Source organism: Lygodium microphyllum, chromosome 14 (assembly GCF_053477565.2).
Source record: "Lygodium microphyllum isolate KBCC chromosome 14, Lygodium_microphyllum_v1.1.10, whole genome shotgun sequence".
NCBI classification, from domain to species: domain Eukaryota; kingdom Viridiplantae; phylum Streptophyta; class Polypodiopsida; order Schizaeales; family Lygodiaceae; genus Lygodium; species Lygodium microphyllum.
In genome coordinates this window covers 65,533,650-65,559,664 of record NC_141148.1, presented here as the reverse complement: position 1 = coordinate 65,559,664, position 26,015 = coordinate 65,533,650, and the positions used below count along the sequence as shown (strand labels likewise).

At 38.2% G+C, this 26,015-nt stretch overlaps 1 protein-coding gene across 1 annotated transcript; it reads left to right on the top strand.

Annotated features, from left to right (window-relative positions):
* Window positions 1-9,243: 9,243 nt before the first annotated feature.
* LOC148025679 (uncharacterized) lies at window positions 9,244-11,434 on the top strand. The gene has a single exon (XM_087692897.1). The coding sequence runs from the start codon at window positions 9,783-9,785 to the stop codon at window positions 11,133-11,135; it is 1,353 nt and encodes a 450-aa protein (XP_087549023.1). The 5' UTR covers window positions 9,244-9,782; the 3' UTR covers window positions 11,136-11,434.
* Window positions 11,435-26,015: the final 14,581 nt, after the last annotated feature.

Here is a 26,015-nt window from a genome sequence, read left to right as displayed (position 1 = left end):
TGTCATCATGCTTTTTATGACATTGTGGCCAAATATAACCCTGCTTCCCACAATAGTGACAAGTCAATGTGGACTTACAGTCACATGACTTACTGTGAGACTATCCACGTGACTAAGAATGAGACTTTTGAGAGTCTCTCTCATGATTGTCATTATCGTTCCTACCATTATTGCCTCTAACTCTGCCAAAGCATGAGAGGTGAGGGAATCATCAACATTCTTTCTATTAATTTCTTCATTCAAGAGCACACCCTCTACATCCTGCAATTTCAACCTACCAGTAGGCGTATTTACACACATAGTAGTACAGAATGTGTCCCATGACTCAAGCAATGTAATCAACAAAAATAAGGGAGTAAGATTGTTCTTGAAATTCAATTCCCTGCAAAGATAAGTGGCTGAAAATAGATGAAACTCATTGAAATGGACGAGCATAGAGGTCCCCTCCTTCATACGAAGGTCCACGAGTTGCTTTAGCTAATACATCTGAGAGGTAGGGCTCTACTTATCATAGACATTGTAAATCTTATCCCTTAACTCCCATGTGATCTACCTATCAGAAATAACATTATAGTAGACCTCCTTAGAGAGTGACAAGATGATTGTAGATTTACATAACTCATCCAATTCAACACAATCCTCTATATCCAAGCATTCAAGCTTTACACCCTCATGTCTCAATGGTTTAAGTTACAATTTTTGCACTAGAACCTACGAGATTTGTGCCTTCTAATAGCTGTAATTTGTGTCATGCAACTTCTCAATGTTAAAGATAGCACTGTCATTCGACCCACTGTCATAATGCAAAAGATGAAAGCACAATCCAAGATAAATAGGCTACTATAAATGATAGCAAAAAAACCCCAAAATCATAGCTAAATCGAGGGCTGAGCAAGAGAAACTGCCAGAAGGATGAGCTATCCGCTAATTATAATCAAGTAACTATCAAATCCAAGTAACTACCCTTAGAAAAAATGCATAAATTTGAAATGATAGGCTATTGTAATAAACTACAACAATATCCAAACAACAACCAAGTGTGACCAACCAAGAAAGAAAGACCAAGAATAATCAAAACTAAAGGATGTCACAAATGCAGCACATTAGTAACCATACATGTAGTAGGCATAGACATCATGCACATAGGAGATCTCAAGGTAAAGAGAGAAGAGCTACCAAATGCATAACCCATTGAGAAAAGCTCAATACATAACCTAGAAGCATATAAATATCACTAACAACACACCGATATACATAAAGTGCCAGGTCCAAAGTAAGTGATCAAATCAACCCACTATAGGGTAAGTGCATCCAATGCATATCGAGAGCATGTATATGAAGTAAGTGTCCCACAATTTCAGTGAAAGAAAGCTCGCACTCAATTGTATAAATCCAAAGCTCTATGTAACATCCAAAGTAGCGTAGGTAACTCCCATTGGCGAATGTCAAATGAGTAATGCAAGCTCAAAACATCAAGTACAATATACAAGATACATAAAGCATAAGCCAAGGGCATAATCGATTGTGATGTGTCGGTCCGATTATCGTTTGTGAGTGGCTAATGGCCAAGCGCTCGAATCTGATTTTGGAGGTGTCCAATTGTAGGCCGTCCGATCGTCTAAATAGGACAAGGTGAATGTCCGATTGGACAAGCAAAGGTTGGTTTGATTTTCGAAATCGGATGGGTAGCATCCGATCGGATGGGCCGCGGTAGTCTAAGCTTATGATTGCCAAGAATCGGACGTCTAAGTGTCCAATTCTGGGAATCAGACCCTACGAACCCTACAGTGCGAAAACAATGACGACGAAAAATCAACTCGAGGTAACAATTTTGGTCACACAAACATGCAATGAGCTCCAAAATACAAGAATGGACACAAAGGAAGGTCTCTATATACCTGATATGCGCAAAAAACTCCTATGGAAGCAAAACGATTTGCCCAAACATCAAGGTCTCTCTCTCTCACTGTTGAAGGTAAAAATGAGGTTCCCCCTTGCTCTCTAGGGTCTTAAACCCTTGTTCCACTCAGCCTTGACATCTCTGATGGCTCCCCTTGTGGTATTAACACATTTAAGCACTCTTTTTCCCATTTTTCCCTTATTTGTGCCCTATTTGGATCTTTTTTATGGTAAGAACCCTAAAGCATTTCGCTTCGATCTCTCAATCCTATCCTACTATAGATTCTTCAAGCTTGTAACTACAAAATATGATAGTGCTATCAAGTTGCCATAGCTATCCATAACTTCTATATCATGCTCTATATCCACTCAAAATGGATAAAATGGCTACTCTTGAGCTCAATAAGCACTCAACAAGTCTTAGCTAAGCTTTGGAAGCTCCTCAACAAGTGCGGAGCAAGTTGGAACAAGCCAAAAGAAGGAAAGACTCAATGCATACTCAATAGGAAGAAACAATGGCTACCATGAAACCTTGAGTTGAAGGTTTAAATTTGAACTAAAGCAAGGGATGAAGAAGCTCCTCAAATGGTTGGCTCTGATACCAGTTGAAAGGTAGAGCATGAATGGAAGCACATAAGTAGAAGCAAGAACTATGGCAAATAGAGCAAGATTGCAAGAGAGAGAGACACCATATATGGGAACTCCAATAGTCACAATGAGTGACTAGCCTTCCCTTATTTAAATGTCACTAAAAGAATAAACAATGAAGCGACTGTGATGGGTGACTACCACCTGGAGTGTATAGGTGTGCAGTGCAAGTATTGTTAGTGTAATGAATACACAGGTGGTTAGGTATATGTGCATTTACCCCCAACAATTTGACCTTACACTATTCATAAGATAGTGTATACATGCTAGCGTAATAGGCTAGACATATGGATATACTTCTACCAAGAGGGATACCTCATGGAGCAACAATGGTGTGGCATCATATATACATTAATATATTAGACATTAGGGCAAATTTGAACTAAAAGATGGGCCTTCTAAGGAATACCATGTCACAATATTTCCTAAAAGAGGGGGGCACGGTAAATTTTTTGCAAACGAGCTCCAAATTTATCGGACTTTGAGGATTTAGATTCTACTCATCAAGATTTTTTCGATGTATATGGGTTGATATCTTCATTATCCCACTTCCAAACCCTATCAACCCATATATCATCGAAAAGATCTTGATGAGTAGAATCTAAATCCTCAAAGTTTGGTAAATTTGGGGCTTGCCCCCTTTTTGCAAAAAATTTTAGGTATGCCACAGGTTTGGCCTCATTATAGAGCTTTGGTTGTTGTGTAAGGTGCATTCCTTTTAATATATATAAAAATAAAACAGAAGCTTCATTCTTATTCTTCTAATCAAGAACTTTATACATAGGGTTCAACTAATACCTAGGTGAAGGCATTAATATTTTAAGGGATGTAGAAGGCAATCAAGAGATTCAACTTATCATTTTAACATTATGGTTGAGGTAAGAATTGAGAAATTCAATTAGGACATTTTAATAGTTTCTTAGGCTTAGAATGGAATTTAATGCCACATACATTAGTTTATATATTAGTCTTTAATAAAGCATAATTAGAAAAATCATTATTTAAGTGAATGTGCACAAGTTATTGCATAGATACTAAGACAAGGTACTCATTAAGGTGATAATAACATCCAACACCACCAAAGCATACTCAATGTGCTAAAAATCTCAGATGCATCTTTAGCCAATCACCTATGCCCTTCTTATTGTGTTGAATGAAATTAAGATGAATGGAGAGCCACGATTTTGAGAGAGAGAGAGAGAGAGAGAGAGAGAGAGAGAGAGAGAGAGAGAGAGAGAGAGAGAGAGAGAGAGAGAGAGAGAGAGAGAGAGAGAGAGAGAGAGAGAGAGAGAGAGAGAGAGAGAGAGAGAGAGAGAAATGTGAAGTATTAAACTAATGAACCATGAAGTAGGTCAACAACAAAGTCAACTACTATACATAGACATCAACATATGTATCTTTTGTAGGGAGAGCTTGTAGCCAAAAGTAGTTAAATGGAGATTGAATACATGCTAAGTGAAGAGCCCCACCTCACCAAATCTTAGCAAGGACAGCAAAGTGCTGCTAGAGAGCATTTACTAGTGACTAAAAATGACTACATATTCTAACAAATGATATAAAAAAGAATGTTTATGTAAGGTGTGCATGTGCATCTTGCTTTTGATGTCATTTGCTAGTATTGGCTTCTAATGATAGCAATTACATTTCCTAATTATAGTTAGTTGCTAGTGGTTTCAATTGCTTATGGTTTTTATCGTGAGAGCATTTACTAGTGTGGCTACATTTTGTTGGACATAACATTGACTTTTAATATTGATTGCAATTGTTAGAAAGCATGGCACTAGAGGCAGTGCTAAAGGTACAAACAATTTAATGCAAAGTGTTGAACCCCATAAGCAAGAGAGGAGACTGTATCCTAGCTCAAAAGGCTATACAAGAATGTACTTGGTCAATCATCAAATCAATCAATTCTATTTCATGGCATTATGATTCTCTACTTGTCCTTCTTCTTAGCCCTATTGCTCATTCCCATTCTCTTGCTCAAACCATGTTTTGTAACATGGCATCAAGGCCTCATCCTTGAAGCTTATGAAGTAGAGAGGCATCCATAGCTACATATGAGGTGGAGAAGCTCAAGACGAGGAAGGAGATGCTACCAAAAGAAGCCCAAGGCTTGATTTTGAAGGCTTTCAAGCGTATCAACTATGTTGGAGGTGTGGAAGAGATCCTATTCAAGCAAGGTATAAGTAAATATCATCTCTACTTGATCATTGTTTGAAGTGCTCTTGATGGTTCCCATTGAAGATTATAACCATTAGAAGACTGGTTTCAAACTCTATCAATTTAGTTTTTTTAGTGGCCATTGGTTGCACAAAGGGATTGCTTGAAAACCCTACTTAAGGGGGCAGCTTGTGTAATAAGTAAGGAGGTTGGTTAAAGGGTCTACTTATCAAAGAAGCAATGGCCTTGGTTATCAAAGAAGCATAGGGGTTGCTTTTGTACAACAATAAAAAACAAAAGAAGAGTTGAAGTCTTACCCTTTGTTGATGTGGTGGAGCTTGGCTCCCCAAAATCACTTCTAATAAGACAAGAAGATGTGATCAATCAATTTGAATGTAGCAAAGACATATTGTCATCCTAGTCAATTTGTGCCAATTTTTAAATGACAGGTTGTAGCTCACAATAAGGCTTCTTCTTTTATCACTAAGTGTCCCCCTCCCCCAACAAAACCCTTTAAACAATAAGGCTTATCAAGATTTATTTTTTAAAAAGGGCCTCTTTAAAATAATCAATTTAACACCTTTTTGCCGCAAACTAGTTAAACTCTAGTCCCCTTTCACACTTTCTTCCTACAAATTGGTTTACAATAGTTTGTGTTGACATTGAATCCTTTGGAGTTGGTTATTTTTAAAGTCGTATTCACACTATTAATTGTGTAAAATAACTTGTTTGCTAAAGGTTATTCTTGTACACTTCAAATTGAGAAGATATTCATTGTAAAAATTCAAAACTGTTGTTTTGATTAAAATTTTGGCTTATTAAGATTTAGTCAATTCTCATTGTCAAATCCTAAAAATTCATTTTATGGAGATAGATATTACCATGTGAGTCTGCGGGGTAAGACCTCTCTATTGCCAAAATGTCTAAAATGGTAGTAGAAAAAAATTGATGGCAATGGTTTTCACACTTGGGAAATGAAACCCATGTATCCTTTAATGTGGAAATATATTTTGAAAATATTTGAAGAACCTAAGGCTTTTGCTAACCCAACATGGAAAAGAAAGAATAATAAAGAACTTGGGATAATAGCATGGGGGTTGTTAGACAATGTTCTCCACCACATATCAGGGATCACAAAAGCAAAGGAAGCTTGGGATGAGCTAGAAATAACATTTGTCTCCCAAGTAGAAATGCACAAGATAGAAAACTCAACTCAGTGGAAGCTACTCTTTATGAACAAGAAAACAAACTCAAAGAGAAGACCCAAGAAACTTCACTGAACCCCATAGTATCTACAATGTATAGTAAAGGATCCTCAAAAATTGTCTACAAAACATGTATGAAAGATGGACACAAGGAGCAAGCCTCTTGGAATAAAGGAAAACCCAAGTGCAAGAGCTGCAACTAATTTGGACACACTGAGAAGGATTGTTGGAATAAAAAAGCCAAATATGTACAAGAATCATCATCTTTTGAATAATATAATGAAACTCTTTTCAAAATAGTTGTACTACATATACTCTTATGACACTACATAAGCTAAAAAGCCTTGTAGGCATTAAGGGGGGAACCTACATTCTTAGGTGCAAATATTTAGAGGGTAAGCTAGCACCAAGAGGGGTGTTAGAAAGTATCATGCTAGGGGCACAAACAATGTAATACAAAGTGTTGAATCCCATAATAAGAGAGGACTGCATGCCCTAGCTTAACAAGCTATAAAAGAATGCACTTGTTCAACCATCAAATCAATCAAGTTTCTTCTATGGCATCACGATTGTCTACTTGTTCTTCTTCTTTCCCCCATAGCTCATTCCTATCTTCTTACTCAAACCATATTTAATGGTGATAGCATTTTGACAATGATTGCATTTTACTAGTGTTTGCATTTAGTGTTGATGGCATTTACTATTGATTGACTTTTAACCATTTGCATTTGGGAGTGAACACATTTACTGGTATGCACTTCGTTTTCTTTGCATTTTATAGTATGCATTTATGGGATGTCTCATGGGTGTAATATTTCTTTAGAGATATCTTCAAATGCCTTTGTGAAATAACTCACAGAGAAATGCATTATTGAATATTACATTTACAATATGCATCCTTACTGTTTTTGTTTCCTTGATTTGAAAATATGGAAACTTATGTGAGTCTTGCACACATCACATGATCACAATGACATAGATTGACTTGCTTTTGATGTCACATGGAAGCCCACATATTTTGATTGAATAAAATGAGCATTTAAACCCTTCAAAAGTGGGAATGACATGCTAAATTTATTGCATACAACATTGTTCAAACTTTCTCGTTAGCGTTTTGAAGTTTACTCTTCAAACTATTTACAAAACTTTCATGCAATTCTCTTGCAAATATGGGTGACATTAACACCAACATGTGCCCACATGTGTCTTGTGCATCAACATCATTGTTGAATGATAGCTAGTATATCGAGGGTGACACAATGGAGCTCATGCCTTGAATCAAATATTTCGTTTTACATCCTACTATCTCTTTTACATCAATGCTTCATGCTCTATGGGGCATCCCACCAACAAACTGAATAGCACAAGCTCCATAGTCTTTTCACACGATGGAGGTCATGCCTTGAATCAAATATCTAGTTTTACATCCGACCATCTCTTTTACATCAATGCTACATGCTCTATGGCACTACTGCAGCTACACTTTTTTATTTCGGAAAATTTCAAACTTTTAGAGGTTGCATTGTGTGCATGTCATTGTTGTTTCTTCCATTATGCATATTTAGATTGTTGCATGGTCAATAGTTTAGATTGAAATGAGGGCCATTGTTGGCCTTTGGGATTTTTTCTTTTGCAGAGGGGGGGGGGGGGGGGAGGGTTTTCTCGAATGACAATAGCTAGTATGCACTATTGTGCAGTTTTTGATTCCTTGCAAGCTCAATATATTTCTAAACTTAATTTTTTTGTACTACTCTTTTTCTTAGTTGTCAGTGTAATTAGTATTACTTGACAGTCTAATCTTAAGTTGTGTCAATTTATTTATTAGTTTAATATTTTTTCAATCTACTTCATAGATTAATTTCATTTGTTATAATCTATTTGTTACATTAATCTTAGGTTATTTTGATAGTTTATTTAGTGATTTGATGCTAGTTTAATATAAGTGATTTGATGCTAGTTTATTTAGTGATTTGATGCTAGTTTAATATAAGTTTAAAGTATAACCATAATCTTATTATTACATTTCAGCTATTATCCATTGTTACTTAAATGCTAATTTTATTGTTGTATTAATTATGGCTATTATGATAGTATATTTGTTAGTTTAGTATTAGGCTAGTATGTCAATTTGTTGACTACTTTAAATTTGTAAGTTAACTTGTTTGAAAATTTTATTTTAAACTTATTTGTTGGCCTTTTAATAATATGTGTATTAATTATAGTTATTAATATATTAACGGCTATTTTTTCCCTAGCCTAAATGACACTTGAATTACCTTCTACACAATGGTCAAAAGGCAGCACCTTTTTGAGCCAGTGCAAAAAGTTTAAAGAAAATTACAGAAGTGATTCCTAAGTCTCCCATTATTCCCAAGTACTGAGCTCTCTATCCCAACTAATTAATAAGTACTTCCCTCTATGTAGAAAGGGTATGTTTGGCACTAGTTGAGTAGTGATAGTGAGGTTCCTTCTACTTTTTTTGATCTGTTCTCTTCTTTTTTTACATGGCTTCCATAATATTTCCTGGAGGGGTGAGTAGCGTTTCTGTTTCTGTGGTGGTTTCTAGTTGTGGGATATAAGCTACATAATTGATTATATACTAACCATTGACTAATATTATGTTAATTAATTATTAATAAAAGATGTATGATATATATGTATATAATAATGAATAAATAGGTTGAATGATATATGTATTGTGTTATACACACACACATCTTAATATTTTTCATGAATTATTTATAATAATGATACTTTTAATATACATATTATAATTATCAATACTTTAATATACTTGATTATGTATATAATAAATATGTATAATATAAAATAATGTAATCAATTAGGTATTAATAATTAATAATTAATATATCTATTAATTATTATAAAAGATATATAAGTATATTTTAATTAATATTATATAATTCATTTTCACTTATGAGAGAGAGAGAGAGAGAGAGAGAGAGAGAGAGAGAGAGAGAGAGAGAGAGAGAGAGAAGAAGAAGAAGAAGAAGAAGAAGAAGAAGAAGAAGAAGAAGAAGTAGTAGTAGTAGTAGTAGTAGTAGTAGTTCTCAATATAGTTTAAGGCTTATCAAATTTATGTAATGTTATGGGCTCTGTGTGTGAGGATAATGTGCATATGCCATGATAGGCTCAATGTGAATAGAAATCACTATCAAACGTGTTTGTATTTGAGGAATGAAACTTTCGGAAATGGCCATATAGGTTTTTGGGAGATATACTTTAGATTTGATATTCGCCTTCTACCCCTAACATAGCAATGAGTGCCATATCCCCATATGTTGCATTTTCACACATTCAACATTGTAGTAGTCTTCAAAGTTCAGACTATAGTTATATCAACCTCCCTCCTATGAACTCTCTTGGCGCTGAAATGCAATTTCAAAACCCCAATGCTAAACGATGGGAGAACATGCTGCCAGGAGATTGTGGACGTAGAGCGCCTAGTACTTTCTTTAACTGGATGATGACAGAGGTAAACCTAAACCTAAGGGAGAAGCTTCTCGACTAGATGCGGATGATGACAGAGGTAAACCTAAACCTAAGGAAGAAGCTTCTCGAATAGATGATAGCGGCAGACTGCAACCCTACAGCAGAAGTACAGGCGACGAGAGTAAAACTTCAATCCTCGGCCTGGTATCGACATGAATGATGGGCGTGGTATCGACATGGATGACACATCTAAGCCAGAAGTGTAGATGACAGAGGTAAAGTTGCAGCGTGGCATCGACCTGGAGGAGCAAGGCTAGGAACATCACGTTAATCGTACGCCTGTAGTACCTTTATCTTCATCAGCTGAAACAACTTCAGGAGACACAGTCAGAAGAACGGCATCAGGAGGACGCCAAGATGGAGAAGACGCTTATGGCTGAATCAGAGGGGAAGACGCAGAAACAGCAAGTAGAGGACCAGGATCACGGAGAGAAGGAGGATGAGCTAGTGGTGAAGGAAGGCGAGATTATCCTCCGCCTCTTCGATCGTCATCCGCCGGATGGAACTGGCAGGCCATTCGTGGAGATAGCCGTGCCTCGCCAGGGCCTGGTGTCTCGCATCCCCTACTTTGCCACTCTCTTCAGCGAGCCATGGAATGCCAGCAGCAGCACATCGAACAAGAACATCGCCCCTGCCAGCCTCGTCGAACGCCCTAACCGACCTCCTGTGGTGGAGCTTGTATGCAGCCCCCTCAGCTCATGCAAGGCCTACTATAGGTTCTTTGAGCTGCTGAAATCAGCTATGGTGGATGGCCACATTCAGCCGTTCCCTCGCGGCATGCTTGGTAGCACCAGCGAGGCCGTGGAGCTTCTCCCTGTTGCAGACCATCTCCTCTTCCAGGAGTGCATAGATGTATGCTTGCAATATCTGACCCGAAGGCCATGGTCTGTCGAGGATGAAGCTCTCATTCGCAGCACCCTGTTACCCTGCTTCTCGAGCAATATTACTGCTGCTATCAAAACTGACTTGCAGGCACGCCTTGACTCTGGTTCTAATATGGACATTGTCTTTGTAAGGACATGCATATTTCTTCTGTCACCTATGAAAGCCTGTTTGTATCCACCAGAGTTCTTTCGGACTTGCTTGACGTCAGGGCGCTCCAAGCCAGGGATCCAGAGCCTTCTCATGAGAATATGGGTGGATGAGACACCAAGGCTATGCAAGGAGATCCTTGCGCGTGGCGTGGATAAGACACCAAGGCTATTCAAGGAGATCCTTGCGCGTGGCCGGAATGCTTCTATTCCTCAAGCATGGACGGATCCTATTCCTCAAGCATGGACGGATCTTACACTTTCGCTTCTTGAGTATCATCCAGATGCTCTTACACTGGTTAAAGGATTTGCTGAGAAGCCTTATATTTTGCATATGTACTCGAACTTTGACAATCCCGGGATTTTGGAGGGCTTGCTGATACAGATATTCAAACATGCGAGGTCAGGGAATATTTCTCTTAGCAACTCAGAATGTCTTGCCCTCCTTAAGATGTGGGATGGACAAGTGCAACGATATAAAACTGATCATGCTCTGTTTGAAGCATTTATGGACGTATTCAAAACATTGCCGTTGAATGACAAAGCTGTATTTGATTTTGCCTGTATGGACACCCGGAGATTTGATTACTTATCCTCTCAACTGTTCTCTTATATCAAAAGGCCTGACACATTCGTGATTGATACAACCAACGCTCGTGAGGGAAAATGCGATGTGTAGATGCTTCATACATCTGCACATGCACAGGAAAAGTGGATGACTAGACGTCTTGAGCTGGCTTGTGTACATGTATAGAAGGCCCAATGGAAATGTAAACATGTGGAGACATGGCTCGTGTGTATAGAAGGTGTAACGTAGACATGTCTATTCTGTATAGAAAGCCCGACATAGCTCATAAACAGAAGGCCCGGCCTAGCCTAGACCTGTACATGGATATGCGTTAAAAATACGCATGTTAGGAGTAGCATAGCTTGTATGCTTAAGTGATGTGCTCTAAGCCACTTCTTATATTTGTGGCTGCATATATATGTTGGTCTTTGATATTTTGGTTTAAAGTTTTGCTTACTTCGTTGACAGTTTGGTGTAATTTGTGATTTACGAAAGTTTGGTCTGCCCCTTTCGAGTGTTCTCATTGAGATATTCTTTGCACTGCCTTTTTGTGGAGTAGATGAGCCAACTTCAATACCTTTCCTCCATAGTGGTTCATGATGTGAATGTATGGGAAGCTTTTATCTGCAAATCTACAAAGAATGGCCTATAAAAGTTGGCTCTAGTTCATGTTTTCTTGGCAAGATGCTACTCACATTACCGCGCACATCCAAAGATGATAGTATTTTTAATATTAAAGTGTTCTTTACACAAAAGGTTGATACTATCGTGTTCTTCACACAGAAGGTTGAGGAACAATAGCTGTATGACTACTAAGAAGCTAGGCCAGCAACTATTATGAAAGATTTTCTTGACCACAAATCTCAAGGCATAAAGTCGTTTGGATTGTTAGACTCCTATATGAGGGGTAATTCCCTAACAATTGCCAATATGTGCCACGTTACTCACATTACCATGCACATCTAAATGTGATAGTATTTTTAATACTAAAGTTTTCTTTACATGTAGCTAAACACGAATTTGTATTTTTTCTTTTTTCTTTTCTTGATTAATATTATTTTTTGGCTTTTTTTTAAGTTTTGCTAATTTTGTGTTAATAGTTTTGAAAGCTTTGCTTTTAATAGGTTTTCAATTTTTTAAAACTTTATGTAACTCTTTGTTTGTGTGCCACTTGTCCTCGTCGATTGGTGGTGGTCATTCATACTATCGTCCACCATCGTGCACCACTTGTCCTTGTCGGTCCATGGTGGTTGTGTTGATGTCATTCACTAGTTGTGGTTTTTAGTGGTGTTTTGTTGTTGCTGCTGCTCAGTAAGGTGTGTGTTATTGCCGATCATTATCTTGTATCGTTGCTGTCGTTCACGAGCTTATGGTTGTAGGCCATTCACCTAATGTTCATGTGCCATGCCATGTGTTGCTGATCATCCATTGTTTCCATACCATCCTCGTGCCACAAGGTTGTCCCCTTTCAAAAAAAAAAAAAAAGATTAACAATTTAGTTTGTAGATAGTTTAATTACTCATTATTAAATATTAGATTAATATTTACCTTGTAATTAGATTATATAAGATTAGATTAAACAAATAAGTATGTTATAATTAATTATATTAGATCATAACTATAATTTACAATTAAATAATTCACAAATAAACAATCAAATTAGTTTAATTTGATTAGAATAATTTGATTAGTTTGTCATTAGATCAAATTAATTAGATTATTTTAATTAGATTAATTAATCCATTAGATTAGATAAATAATTACATAATATTATATCAAACTAATTAATTTGATTAGATTACAATAATTTTATTATATGTAAAGAAGCTAATTTCCACAAGAACAATTAAATTGGAAATACAAAGAAATAGACTATTTACCAAGAAACCATAGCCAAGATGGTTAGGTATGAAATGGTATTACCATGAATGGTTGAGAATCAAGTGATGAGGGGTTGCAACATGGTATGCACCCCAAGCTATGGTGGCCAAGAGTATGCACCCACTTAGATGGTGGGAGGTTGAGACCTCAAACATGAAATGTTATAAAATTGGCAAAAAGATCGTTGGCTAGTTACAACTTAGCTTTTTATACTTAACCTTAGTAGGTTAAATATTGGCTAAGACATCAAGGCACTTTTACTCTATTACAAGCCATCCCGGCCTAGAAGAGCTTTGTCCTCAAAGCTAAATTTGGGATAAGATACAAGGATGAGTACAAAGATAGCTTGAAATAGATGAAGTCAATGTTAAAATAGGAGTCCATGCTGAAGAAGACCAGATAAGTTGATGAAGAAAGACCATGTAAGTGGAACAATTGTTATAGGTTGTTCAAAACAGGTTGTAATATACATCTAGCCATATCTTAAAATAGAAGTGTCTAATTTTCATGTGTGAACTACAAAAATGTAGAGGACAATATGTAGTATCCAACCATGCCATCAAAATCAAATCTTGATAAAGATAAAGCAATTAATATCAGTACATAAATTTATTATTACAAGTTGATTACTGTCCCATGAATGAACTATCCTCTTAAAGAAGCCATGAAAATTGTTTCAAATATGAAGTACGCTGCCAAGAAGATTCTTCTATAGGCAAACCTTTTCACTTTATAAGATACTCCACAAGAACTCGGTTCTTTAGAACCTTCTCTTGCTTACTAATAATCTTTTCAGGTTCATAAATATCAAACCATCTTCATCAAGGAGAGGTAGTTCTTCAAGAACTTGGATTTTAGGGCCAACATACTTCTTGAGCTAAGATATACGAAAGACATTGTGGATGTGTGTAGTTGAAGGTAAATCAAGTTGATAGACAAGATCCCCAACTCTCTTAATTATTTGGTATGGACTATAATACCTATTGAGCAAGTTTATTATGTCCTCCCTTAAAAGAAGCATAATAGGATTTTGGAATCTTCAAGAAAACCCATCACCTTTATCAAAATCCACATGTATTCTTTTCTCATCCACATAGGCTTTCATTTGTCTCTTGAGCTTTTCCAATGTTATCCTTGCATTGCTTTATAAGAGCCTCCATATTCTCTAACTCTTTACGAGCATTGTGATTCACATCATCATGAAAAAATGTGGAAGGTACTTAAACCTTGTAGCCATATAATGCTTCAAAAAGAGACATTCCAATACTCATGTGATGAGTATTATTATTAAAAAAATCTGTAAGACAAAGCCAATGATCCCATACATTTTGTGTGTCATGGCAAAAATAACGCAAGTAAACTTCTAGCCATTTATTGACCCTTTTAGTTTCCTTGTTCGTTTGTGGATGATAAGCCATACTAGGAGTCAAAATAGTCCCCATAGAAGAGAATAAACTCCTCCAAAAGTTGCCCATAAACTTGGTGTTATGATTAGACACAATCTTCATTAGCATTCCATGAAGCTTAAAGACACATTCCATAAACTAATCGGCCACTTGCTTTGCTGTAAATTGAGCCTTTGTTGAAATAAAATGGGTTGATTTAGTCAACTGGTCTACCACAACATAAATGCTATTCCATCTGTGTTTTGTTGTAGGCAATCTTGTTATGAAATCCATGCTAATATCAGTCCACTTCCCATGAGGAATAGGTAGTGGTTGAAATAAATCACTGGGTAGAAGGGTGGGATCCTTATTTTGTTGACATGGAAGACAACTCATTACATAGTCTTTAACATATTTTCAAATACATTTCCAATAAAAGCTCTTATGGATATTATCAAATGTTTTGAACAAACCATGATGTCCTGCTAAAGGTGAAGCGTGCATCTCTCGCAAAATGCGATCTTTGAAAGATGATCAAGGAGTCAAGAAAACCTGTCATTGATACCATAAAAGACCATTATGCCATTTATAATTTGGATACTCTTATCCTTTACATGGTTGAAATTCCTTCATCATTTTGGATGCTTGCTCATGAAGCAAATGCTCTTCTTGAATGTCATGGATCCAATCCTTATGCACGGTTGAAATGGTAGAGATAGAACATGTCCACATTCTTGATAAGGCATATGCCACCACATTGTCTTTTCCATCCATATAAGATGTCTCAAAGCCATATCCTTGAAGAGTAGCTAACCATCTTTGTTGCTTGGGAGACAAATTTGGTTATGAAAGGAAGTATTTTAGCACCACACGATGATTGCTTTTGACCTTGAAATGGCTATCATATATGTAATGATGCCACTTTTTAACAGCATGCAAAAGTGTCAACATCTCTTGCTCATAAATATGTAATTGACGCTCCTTGTCATCAAGCTTTTGGCTTTCATAAGCTATGAATCCATGGTCTTGACATAAAATAGCCCCAATTTCTCTTCCACTAGCATCTGCACGTATGATAAACTCCTTAGAGAAATTCGGGTCTACAAGGATAGGTACTGAAATTAAAAGAGATATCAGCTTATTGAAACTTTGATAAGCGATGGAGTCCCAAAAGAAATCCTCCTTTTTAAGTCTATTTCTCAATTGAGCCGCCACATGAGCATAATTCTTGATGAACTTCTTATTGAAGGATGATAACCCAAGGAGTCCTCCCAAAGAAGTTGCATTCGTAGGAGTAGGCCATTCTTTAACATATTTCACCTTGTTGGGATCCACTCTAATGCCTTGCTCTCCTACAACATGCCCTAAGTATTCAACTTCATTTTCCATGAAAAAACACTCTATCATCTTAGCAAAAAGTGTGTGTCTTTATAATGTGTCAAAGACCTCTCCAATATGCTTCAAATGCTTATCCTTGGATTTGCTATAGATGAGAATATTATAAAAGAAAACAAGGATTGTTTTGAACAAGGATTGCAATATTTTATTCATGAGAGCTTGAAAAGTAGCGGGCGTATCGAAAAGCCCAAATGGCATAACCAAGAAGTGGCATAACTCTCTTTCAATCCTAAAAGTTGTTTTGAACTCATCTCCTTCCTTCATTTGAATTTGATGAGTCTGAACGAAGATCTATTTTGATAAAGATATTTGCATCTTTAAGTTCATCCAAAAGATCATCAATTTGAGAACTGTTTTGAACAAGGACTGGAATATTTTATTCATGAGAGCTTGAAAAGTAGCGGTTGTATTGAAAAGCCCAAATGGCATAACCAAGAAGTGGTATAACCCTCTTTCAGTCCTAAAAGCCGTTTTGAACTCATCTCCTTCCTTTATTCGAATTTGATGATAGTCTGAACGAAGATCTATTTTGATAAAGATATTTGCATCTTTAAGTTCATCCAAAAGATCATCAATTCGAGGAATAGGATACCTATTCTTGACTGTTGACTTGTTTAAATCCCAATAATCAATGCACATGCGAAATGATCCATCCTTCTTTTTGACTAAGAGCACAAGAGAAGCAAATGGTGATTGACTTCACTGAATTAAACCCATTTGCAATAATTCTTTGACTTGCCACTCCACTTCTTCCCTCTCAAAATTGGACAAATGATAGGGAGGTTTTTTAATGGGCTTTGTATTGGGCAACAAATCAATGGGATGGTCAATCTCTCGCTTTGGAGGTAAAGATGATGGTGGCTAAAATAAATCCTTATATTCCTCCAATAGCTCTTTCAATCTTAGATCCATTTTCTTTATAGAAGAAGATGGATGATTTGATGATTGCTCTTAAATGTGAGAAGGATCGAAGCTTGCTTGGAAATGAGCTATGGCAGAGAGCAAGAGCAAGAAGAGAGAGACACACAAATGGAAACTCCAACAACTACAATGTGTGGCCGAGTCTTCCTTTATTCAAAATGTCACTAAAAGAATAAAGAACAAGTGACTGTGACAGGCGCGTGCCACCTGTAGTGTGTAGTGGCGGGTACTATTAGTGTAGTAATACATGGGCGGCTAGGCGGAGGCACTTTTACCCCCAACAACCTCCCATTTAAAGGCGAATCTACCCCAGTGAGAGAGAGAAAAAAGAAAAAATATAGTACAACATGTATACATGTATAACAGGATGAGGAAAAAGACGTCATCTCATCCAATGCCCATCAATCTCCTGAGGAAGGCAAAGCGCTCGGTAGTGAGGCTTTTCGTGAGCAAGTTTGCAGGATTCTGCTCAGTCGGAATCTTGACAAGGTCAACATACCTATCCTCAACGACCTCGTGAATGAAGTGATACCTCACCTCAATATGTTTTGTCTTCTCATGGAAGACTAGATTCTTGGCCGGATTCTTAGCCGGCCAACTGAATGGCACTCATAGAATTTGAATGCATTGTAAGCATAGCATCTGTTATACCAAGGTCTGCAATCAAATGGGCTAACAAGATAGCCTCCTTGCAAGCCTCTGTGTAGTAGAAAGGGCCATACACTTTGCCCTGAACATCCAAGAGATAGCCCCTCCATCATAAGTGAGCACATAGCCAGAAGTGGACTTCTACTATCTGCATGTCCTACATAATCAGAGTCAGTGTACCCCATGACTCTTGTATCCTGGCTGCCGTAACAAAGACACATATCCACTGTGACCTTCAGGTACCTCATGATACCCTTCACGGCATCCCAATCTTTCTTGCCAGGTGTAACCATATAACGTGCCACAACCCCAACTGCAAAAGCAATATCTGGACGGGTGGCTATCATGGCATACACAAGACTGCCCACGGCTGATGCATAGGGAATCTTGTCCATCTCGGTCCTCTACTCATCTTTCTTTTAACAATCGACCTATGAAACTTTCACATGAGAAGGTAATGGACATCCAATAGGCTTAATATCCTGCATGTGGAAGCGCTCAAGGACTTTATGAATGTACTCCCTCTGTGGCAGATAGAGGAGTCCCTGAGATCGATCGCCTGTAATGTGCATACCAAGTATATGAGAGGCCTGTCCCAGATCTTTCATCTTGAAGCTTTTCTTGAGCTGAGCCTTAAGAGCATCTAGCTCCTCATGATCCGTCCCTGCTAAAAGCATGCCATCCACGTAGAGTACCAAAATCAGTAAAGAACCATCACGAGCTTTCTTCGTGTACAAGCACGGATCCATAGCACTGCGGCTGTAGCCTTGTGACTGCATGAATGCATCAAAATTATGGTACCGTTCCCTAGGTGCTTGCTTCAAGCCATATAGACTCTTCTTTATCTTGTACACTAGGTGTTTCCTGCCAGGGTTTGCAAAGCCCTTAGGTTGCTCCATGTAAATCTCATCATGCAAGTCCCCATGTAAAAAAGCCATCTTAACATACATCTGGTACAAGTCCAGGTCAAGTTGTACAACCAAGGCCAAGACTAAGCGTAGGGTGGTCATCTTGACCACAGGAGAAAAGACTTCATCAAAGTCAACACCATGCTCCTGCTTAAAACCCTTAGCAACCAATCGAGCCTTGTATGCCAGCTTGGGGTGGCCAGGGGTACTTTTCAGCTTGTACACCCACTTGCATAGCAAAGTCTTCTTACCCTGAGGCAAGGAAACCAAATCCCAGGTCTTATTCTTATGCAGTGAGTTAAGCAAGTACATAATCCATAAAGGGCGCAAAACGGTCAGGAGGTCGTCTATCTCTAGTAGAATGCCTCAACCCAGGCTCTTCTGCCTGATCGACATCCTCTCTAACATCAGCATGTCTAGCATCAGGGCCATGAGCATTAGGTGATGATGCGTGCTATCTAGTTAGCAGTGGAGCGGGTTGAATGGGAGTAGGTGGTTCCTCCTGAAAGATAACTGTGCATACCTCAACCACTTTCTTAGGCTACATATGCATTTTGTACTCATGAAAGATGACTTCATGGACGAATCACTTTCCGCGGATCCCATAGATAGTAACCCATCTCTTATGTATCTTCATAGCCAATGAAAATGCATTTGACACTTTTAGGATCCAGCTTATTGCGTTTGTCCTTGGTCACATGGTAGAATGCCTCACATCCAAAGATACGCAAATGATCATAAGAGGGGGGCTTGCCTGCCCATACCTCCTCTGCAACCTGAAAGTCAATGCCACTACTAGGCGACCTGTTAATGAGATGCACTATAGTAGTAACTGCCTCAGCCCAAAAGTGTTGCGGTAAGCCAGCCTAACTAAGCATGCTATGGACCCTTTCTTGAATGGTCTTATTCATGCGTTTAGCCATACCATTCTAGGGTGGGGTGTAAGAAGGAGCGGTCAACTGACGCTTAATACCTCGCTCATCACAAAACTGCTCAAAAGCATGTGATACATACTCATCCCCATTATCTAATCTTAGGCATTTGAGTCTTTTCCCAGACTGGTTCTTTGCCAATGCAAGACAACGTTGAAATGTGTCTAAGACATCGGATTTTCTCTTTATGGGACAAGCCCAAACCTTACGTGAGTAATCATCAATGAAAGTAATGAAGTACTTTGCCCCACCAAGTGACTGACAGGGCATGGGCCCACATACATATGTGAGTAATCATCTATGAAAGTAATGAAGTACTTTGCCCCACCAAGTGACTGACAGGGCATGGGCCCACATACATCTGAGTGCACAAGAGCCAAGGGATCACCCATGCGTTTCTTACCAAACTTTTTATGTGTATTTCTAGTATGCCTGCCATACAAACAATGATCACACGAATCAAAATGCGAAGAGTCAAAAGGTAGAAGATATTGCAAAGCACATATCATTTTCATTTCTTTAAGAGATATATACCCCAAAAGAGCATGCCAAAGGGATACATGGGGAATAGAACCCATATACAAAACATGATCCAATGTAGCTCCTGATACAATAAGGGATAGAGGCTGCCAGACTTGGCACCTCTTGCAAGTACAAGCCTGCCATGAGTAATCTTCCATGCAGAGTCTCCAAAAGACACAAAATACATTGCATCATCAAGCTGTCCAGCTGACATAAGGTTGTGAGTCAAAGCAGGTACATGGCGTATATCATGCAAAACAAAAGAACACCTAGAAGGAAACTACAGCAGCCTAACATCTCCAATGCCCACAATGTCAAGAGACTTGTCATCACCAAGACACACAGAACCAGACATGGTACGATAGGTATGAAACCAATCTCAATAGGGTGTCACATGAAAGGACACACCCGAATCCAAGAGCTAGCACTGCACATACATAGAATGTATCTCAGAAGCCTGTAAGGCATCGCATGAAGAAGTTGCAAGTATGTAATCATCATTTGAATCAGTGGCCTGCATGACATTAACCTCTTCTATCTTCACAGTGGAATTTGCAGGTACAATATTGTGCTCAGAAGACCTTTCTTGCATTTTTTCCTTGTGCCTATCATCGTGTATTTTATGGCACTGCAGCCTAATATGTCCTACTTTCCCACAATAATGACAGGTAAGATCAGACTTCTGTCCACGGGACTTACTGCGACCACATGACTTGGACCTAGACTTCTGAGAATCCCTACCCTTATGATCATTATCATGCCTGTCATTTCTACCACCTCTAACGGTCAATGCATGTGAAGAGCAGGAAGCATCATTGTTTCTCCTGTTGATTTCCTCAATCAATAAAGTACTCTCAACATCTTTGATTTTCATCCCATCAAGCTTGTTCGTGCATATGGCAGTACAGAAGACACCCCATGATTTAGGCAAGGTGCCAAGTAGAAACAACGAGTGCAAGTTGTCTTTGAACTCAATACATTGTGACAACAGACTTTTCATGATAGCATGAAACTGAATGAAATGAGATGAAAGGGAGGTCCCCTCCTTCATGTGAAGGTCCATTAATTGCTTCAGCCCCAATACATTTGTGATGCAGGACTCTGATGCGCATAAAGCTCTTGAATCTTCTCCCATAAATCCCATGCACTCTGATTCTCATCTTCAACAACATTATGATGGACCTCTTCTGAGAGTGACAAAATAATGGTAGACTTGCATAGCTCATCAACTTCCATCCAAACATCATCATCCATATCCTGAGGTTTGACACCCTTGAAACACAAGGGTTTAATCTGCAACTTTTGCACCAAAACCTGCCATATTTGGGACTTCCAATATCCATAGTTGGTACCACATCCAACTTGGCAATGTTAAAGATAGCTGTATCTTTCAAATGACCAGCCATACTGTTCCAAATCAAAGCAAAAAAGTAAAATTGCAAGTGGTTGTAATTAGCAGAAAATGCACTAAAACCACTACTAAAACTGACTGAAAGGGTGGATTTCACCAAGAGAAGCACCTGTCCACAAAATATGACCAAGATAACATCAAATAGTAAGCATTACCCTCATAGAAGTGCTCAAAATCTACAGATTTAAGCTTGCTGTAATAAATGATAGCAGTATGTAAAATTATCCCAAAATGAAGCAATCACTGATACACATGTCATTACAATTGCCAGGTAACAAGATACATCCAATAGTGAGTTTCCAGGGGCAAGAAGGTACCAAGAACTGTCAAACCAATAGTGTGTCAGGCAAGGGACATCTCATAGGTCCAGAAGTCATGCATGTAATGGGTCTTGGGGTAAGAGAAAAGACCAAGCACAAGCACAACTGATAGAGCAAGAAGCTCAATACATAACCATCCAAGATACATACAAAATTGACAAACCTATGACAGAGATATGTGCTTGCCTCAATAGTCGTATCAAATCAGCCCACTACAGACAAATTGCAGACATAAAGCTCTCAAGAGAGTAAATGCATGTAACTATTCCACAAGCTCAAGCTCATCTGTAAATAAGATTCTGTGTACATCCAAATATAACAAGAGGCTCCCACTGGAAGTGAATTCAGATGCAAAGGGAGCAAGCAACGCTCTAATACATCAAATACATAACATCAAACATGCCAAATCCCAGTAGGGTACAGAGCATAAATCCCAAGCTATCCAGACCCGTAAAGCATAAGCCTGAAAGCATTCAAAGAGCATGCAACTAACAACCAAATGTAATGCCCAGTAGATCCAAAATGCTCAAATACATCTAAAGATGAAGCTCCAAGTAACTGTCAAGCATGGGCAAACCAAGTGGCATCCATATCTGACCAAAGCATAAATTCAAGAGGCCTAAATGTCAAGCAGTGACAATAGGCATAGACTGGTCCAAAGCATGCCAAATGAAGCCAAATGCTAGTGAAGAATAACCAAGTTAGAGCTTAATACAAGCTCAAAAGCATTCCGGAACCAAAGACAAGCTCGATGTTGTATCCCGAAGGTCAATACTTCATTGCATATCCCAAAGACATAGCCCGAAACCAATAGGCATAACCAAACATGAGATAGTAGGCTTCAGTCCACTGTGGTACAACAATGATTTATTGTTCAAAACTAAGTATTTTCAGCAAGAAAATCAGTCCAAAATGATGGCATAACATGTGCTTTTCATCCCCCAAAGAATCGGGCATCAATAGGTACCAAACCGGTTAAGTAGAAGTGCCCAAACAAGCATAGAATTAGATGCCAATGTTATTTTTGCATAACATGACTGTGGGACTATTGTAAATAGTCTTGAGAATGTACAGATCAGACCCAAAACTGATGCCAATGATCAAGGAGGCTTCAACCAAAGTTAGAGACCATTGCCAAGTGCATTGCCAAGCCCGAAGAAACATGACATAGCCATCAATGAGGAGTAGGTGAGTTGCTATAGTGTGCTTTCCAGAATAGCCAAAAAAATGGCACAAATTTTCTGATCCCTTCTTCTGCTCCTGTGCATCCATGTGACCTCAATGGTAGTGGTTGGAGGCTTGGGGGGTGCTCAAGGAGGCCCACAACAAGCCTCAAGTGCCCAAATGCAAGAGGGAGCAAGATCCAAGCTCCAAGGATTTGAGCTATGGCTACCCTGTTTGACTGCAACCTGAGAAGTGAAGAAAAACACTAAAAGAACACTTCAATACCTCTATAGAAATGCCTTGAGGGTGCCTCAATAGGCCGGGAAGGTGCTCGAGAAGCCGGGGAGTGACGCGAGCTCGGGAAGGTCGACTATGGTTGCCGAGAAGGAGACCCAATGCTGTAGGTATTTGAATGGAAGCTAAGAATGTTACGAACCAAGCTCGGGAAGTTAAGAAGCCTTTCTTTGATACCAGTTGAAAGGTGAGAAGGATCGAAGCTTGCTTGGAAATGAGCTATGGCGGAGAGCAAGAGCAAGAAGAGAGAGAGACACAAATGGGAACTCCAACAACCACAATGTGTGGGCGGGCCTTCCTTTATTCAAACTGTCACTAAAAGAATAAAGAATAAGTGACTATGACGGGTGCCCACCACCTACAGTGTGCAGTGGCAGGTACTGTCAGTGTAGTAATACACGGGCATCTAGGCGGAGGTGCCTTTACCCCCAACATGCTCTTCATCTACTTTTGCAAGCAAAAGAATAAAGATGCATGACTTGTCATTGATTTCTCTTTGCAATTTCTTCATGGAGATAAGTTCTATATATTTGTGGTCTATGCCTGTCAATTCTATGTGATGTCCTTGCCAATTAAATGTCATTTGCATTTGTTCCAAATCTAGAGTAAATTTGCCAAGGATCTTTAGCCAATTACATCCAATAACAATGTCAATAGGCCCCATATCCAAAGTAATCAAGTCCACTTGTATTGTGCAAGAGGGCGGTAATTCAATTTAAGTACATGGACACACTTCTTTACTAAACTCACATGCACCATTGGCAACTTGTATCTGCAAGGAGAAATCCATGTCAATAGGTAGCAAGTTCAACCCGTTCAAAGATTTGATGTTGACGAAGCTATGAGTGTTGTCCATATCCACTAGAATATATGCAACCTTGCCATTAATGATACCTTTGAGTCTACGTGTACTTTCCCCTTTGCATCCGGTCCATACATCATGCAAAATAGTACACAAGGAAGAATGAGAACTATGAGTATCACCCAGATCAAATGGAAACCCATCCATGGGATCATAGAATCCTTCATTAGTGGCATCCTCTTCTTCATGAACTTCATCGACCATTGGGTAAGCATCAACATGCAGTAGATTTTTCTCATGTTCCTCTTCTTCTTCAATTTCAACATCTTGAGGGATCACCATATTGATTTTTGAATTCTTGGCTTTACACTTCAGATTATGGTCATGTGATCAAATTTTTCCACATTTAAAACATAATCCTTTGGCATGCATTTCTCTAAGCTTGTCGTGAGAAAGGAAGTTGCTGTTAGAACTATTTTGGGACAATTTAGGAGCATTTTTAGCTCTTGAAAATTTACATTTTATCTCAGTTATATTTATAAAAATTTGCCCCTATTTCTATGCATAATTTCCACCCTGCTTAGAGGCATAAACAATAGGGAAAACTGTAACTTTGTTGTTCTAACTATTTTGAGTATTATAACCCCTATTTTCTTGCTTTAATGTGTCTCTTGATTGGTTGAAAACTTACTCATATTTTGTTGGTTGATTGGAAAAATTATTGCCCACATTCCTTTGCTGGAAATTTCTTGCATCTCTCTTATACTTCAAGGAATATCTTTCAGCCAATTGTATGGTCTCATGTAAAGTTTTTAGTTGTTGAGTTCCTACCTTTGATGAAAGGGCAGGGTCAACATAAAAAATATATTTATTCAGCTTAGCAAAATCTAAAATGCCGTCAATATACATGAAGATATTTAAGTAGGTGTTAGAGTAGTCTCTATAATGGACATTCCTCTTTGAACACATGCATATAATCTTCTTTGGAACCTTTCTTTTTCCAAAGGGAAAGTGAAAACATCAATCATTGCTTGCTTGAACTCCTTCCAAGTGAGAAAATTTTGCCCAATCTTGTGCATGTAGTGCCACCAAGTATGGGCATAACCTTCAAGATGAAGACCCGTGTTCACTTCTAGGATAAAGGGTAAAGTACAATTCAAGCTTATTAATCCATTCCTCCCACTCTGAAGGTGGTGTTATCCCCTTTGAAATGAGTGATATTAACCTTTTCCTTATACTCCTTTTCATTGTAAGATGACTACCCATAAGAATGTTGCTTCTATGAATCTTTGTTCCATGAGTTTTGCCTAAAAGTAAGTGGCCTAAAACCATGAGATGAGGGTTGACCATTTGAAACATGCTTTTTATTTGAGATATCATGGGCTGATCTTCTCTCATCATATCTTCCACCTTCATGAACTTGATTGTTGACTACATTTTCTTTTTGTATATTTGAGGACTAATGGTAAAAAAACTTGTAAGAGGGGTTGCATCCATGATAATCATCATCTTGTCAATTGTTGCCTTGTTCCCCTTCATGCTATGACTATCTTTTGGGTTGCTAAACTGGGGCCTTGTGGTATGAATGCTATGGATTGTAAAGGGTAATGGTTACCCCTCACTCTAGATGGTTATCCCCTTTCAAAAGTATGTATAACTGGCTGAGAAATTTCTTTGATGGATGGAAAGGATTGCCAACAAGAGGGGTTGCATGTGGATCTGCAATAGTTTGAGATTTTCTTTGTGGCTTGCTCCCAATTTCCTTTATGACTGAAATGAGTTTTTGGAATAAAGATTTGTTGCTTTGCTACAGATCAAAGATACCCTTTTTTACTTGTGCCATCCGTTGTAGCAAACCATGATTCATATGTATTAAACCTTCATTCAAAGTCTTCAAATCCCTAGAAAGGCCTTCATTCACATGTCCTAACTCTTTTGGCAGTAATAGGTAATTACTCACTGCATGTACTCACCCCTTTCTTGGTGTGTGTTGTAAGCAATTCCAATGCTTAAATCTTCATCTATTTGCTCAAAATTTTTGGCTTCATATGAGTATTTTTGATCCTCTTGAAAGTTCTTGATACCATCATTCAATGCTTCAGTAATGGGATATTTCTTCTTATTTGTGGCCATTAGAAGATAGTGTTATAGTAGTAGAGAGTTTGTCAATAAATTCCATATTTCTCTCCAAATATAGCATCAATCCAAATTCTTAATAACTCTGTGGGAAGCTTATTATATGGGATATACCAAATTTCAAAATATATTAACTTGGGTTGGAGATTTTGGGTGGAACAATGACAAACAATGTCCCGCTATATGTTGTTTGGGTGATGTCTCAATGTATCTATTGACAATAAATCAACAATAACTTGAGCTCTCGATATTAGATCGACAAATTTTTT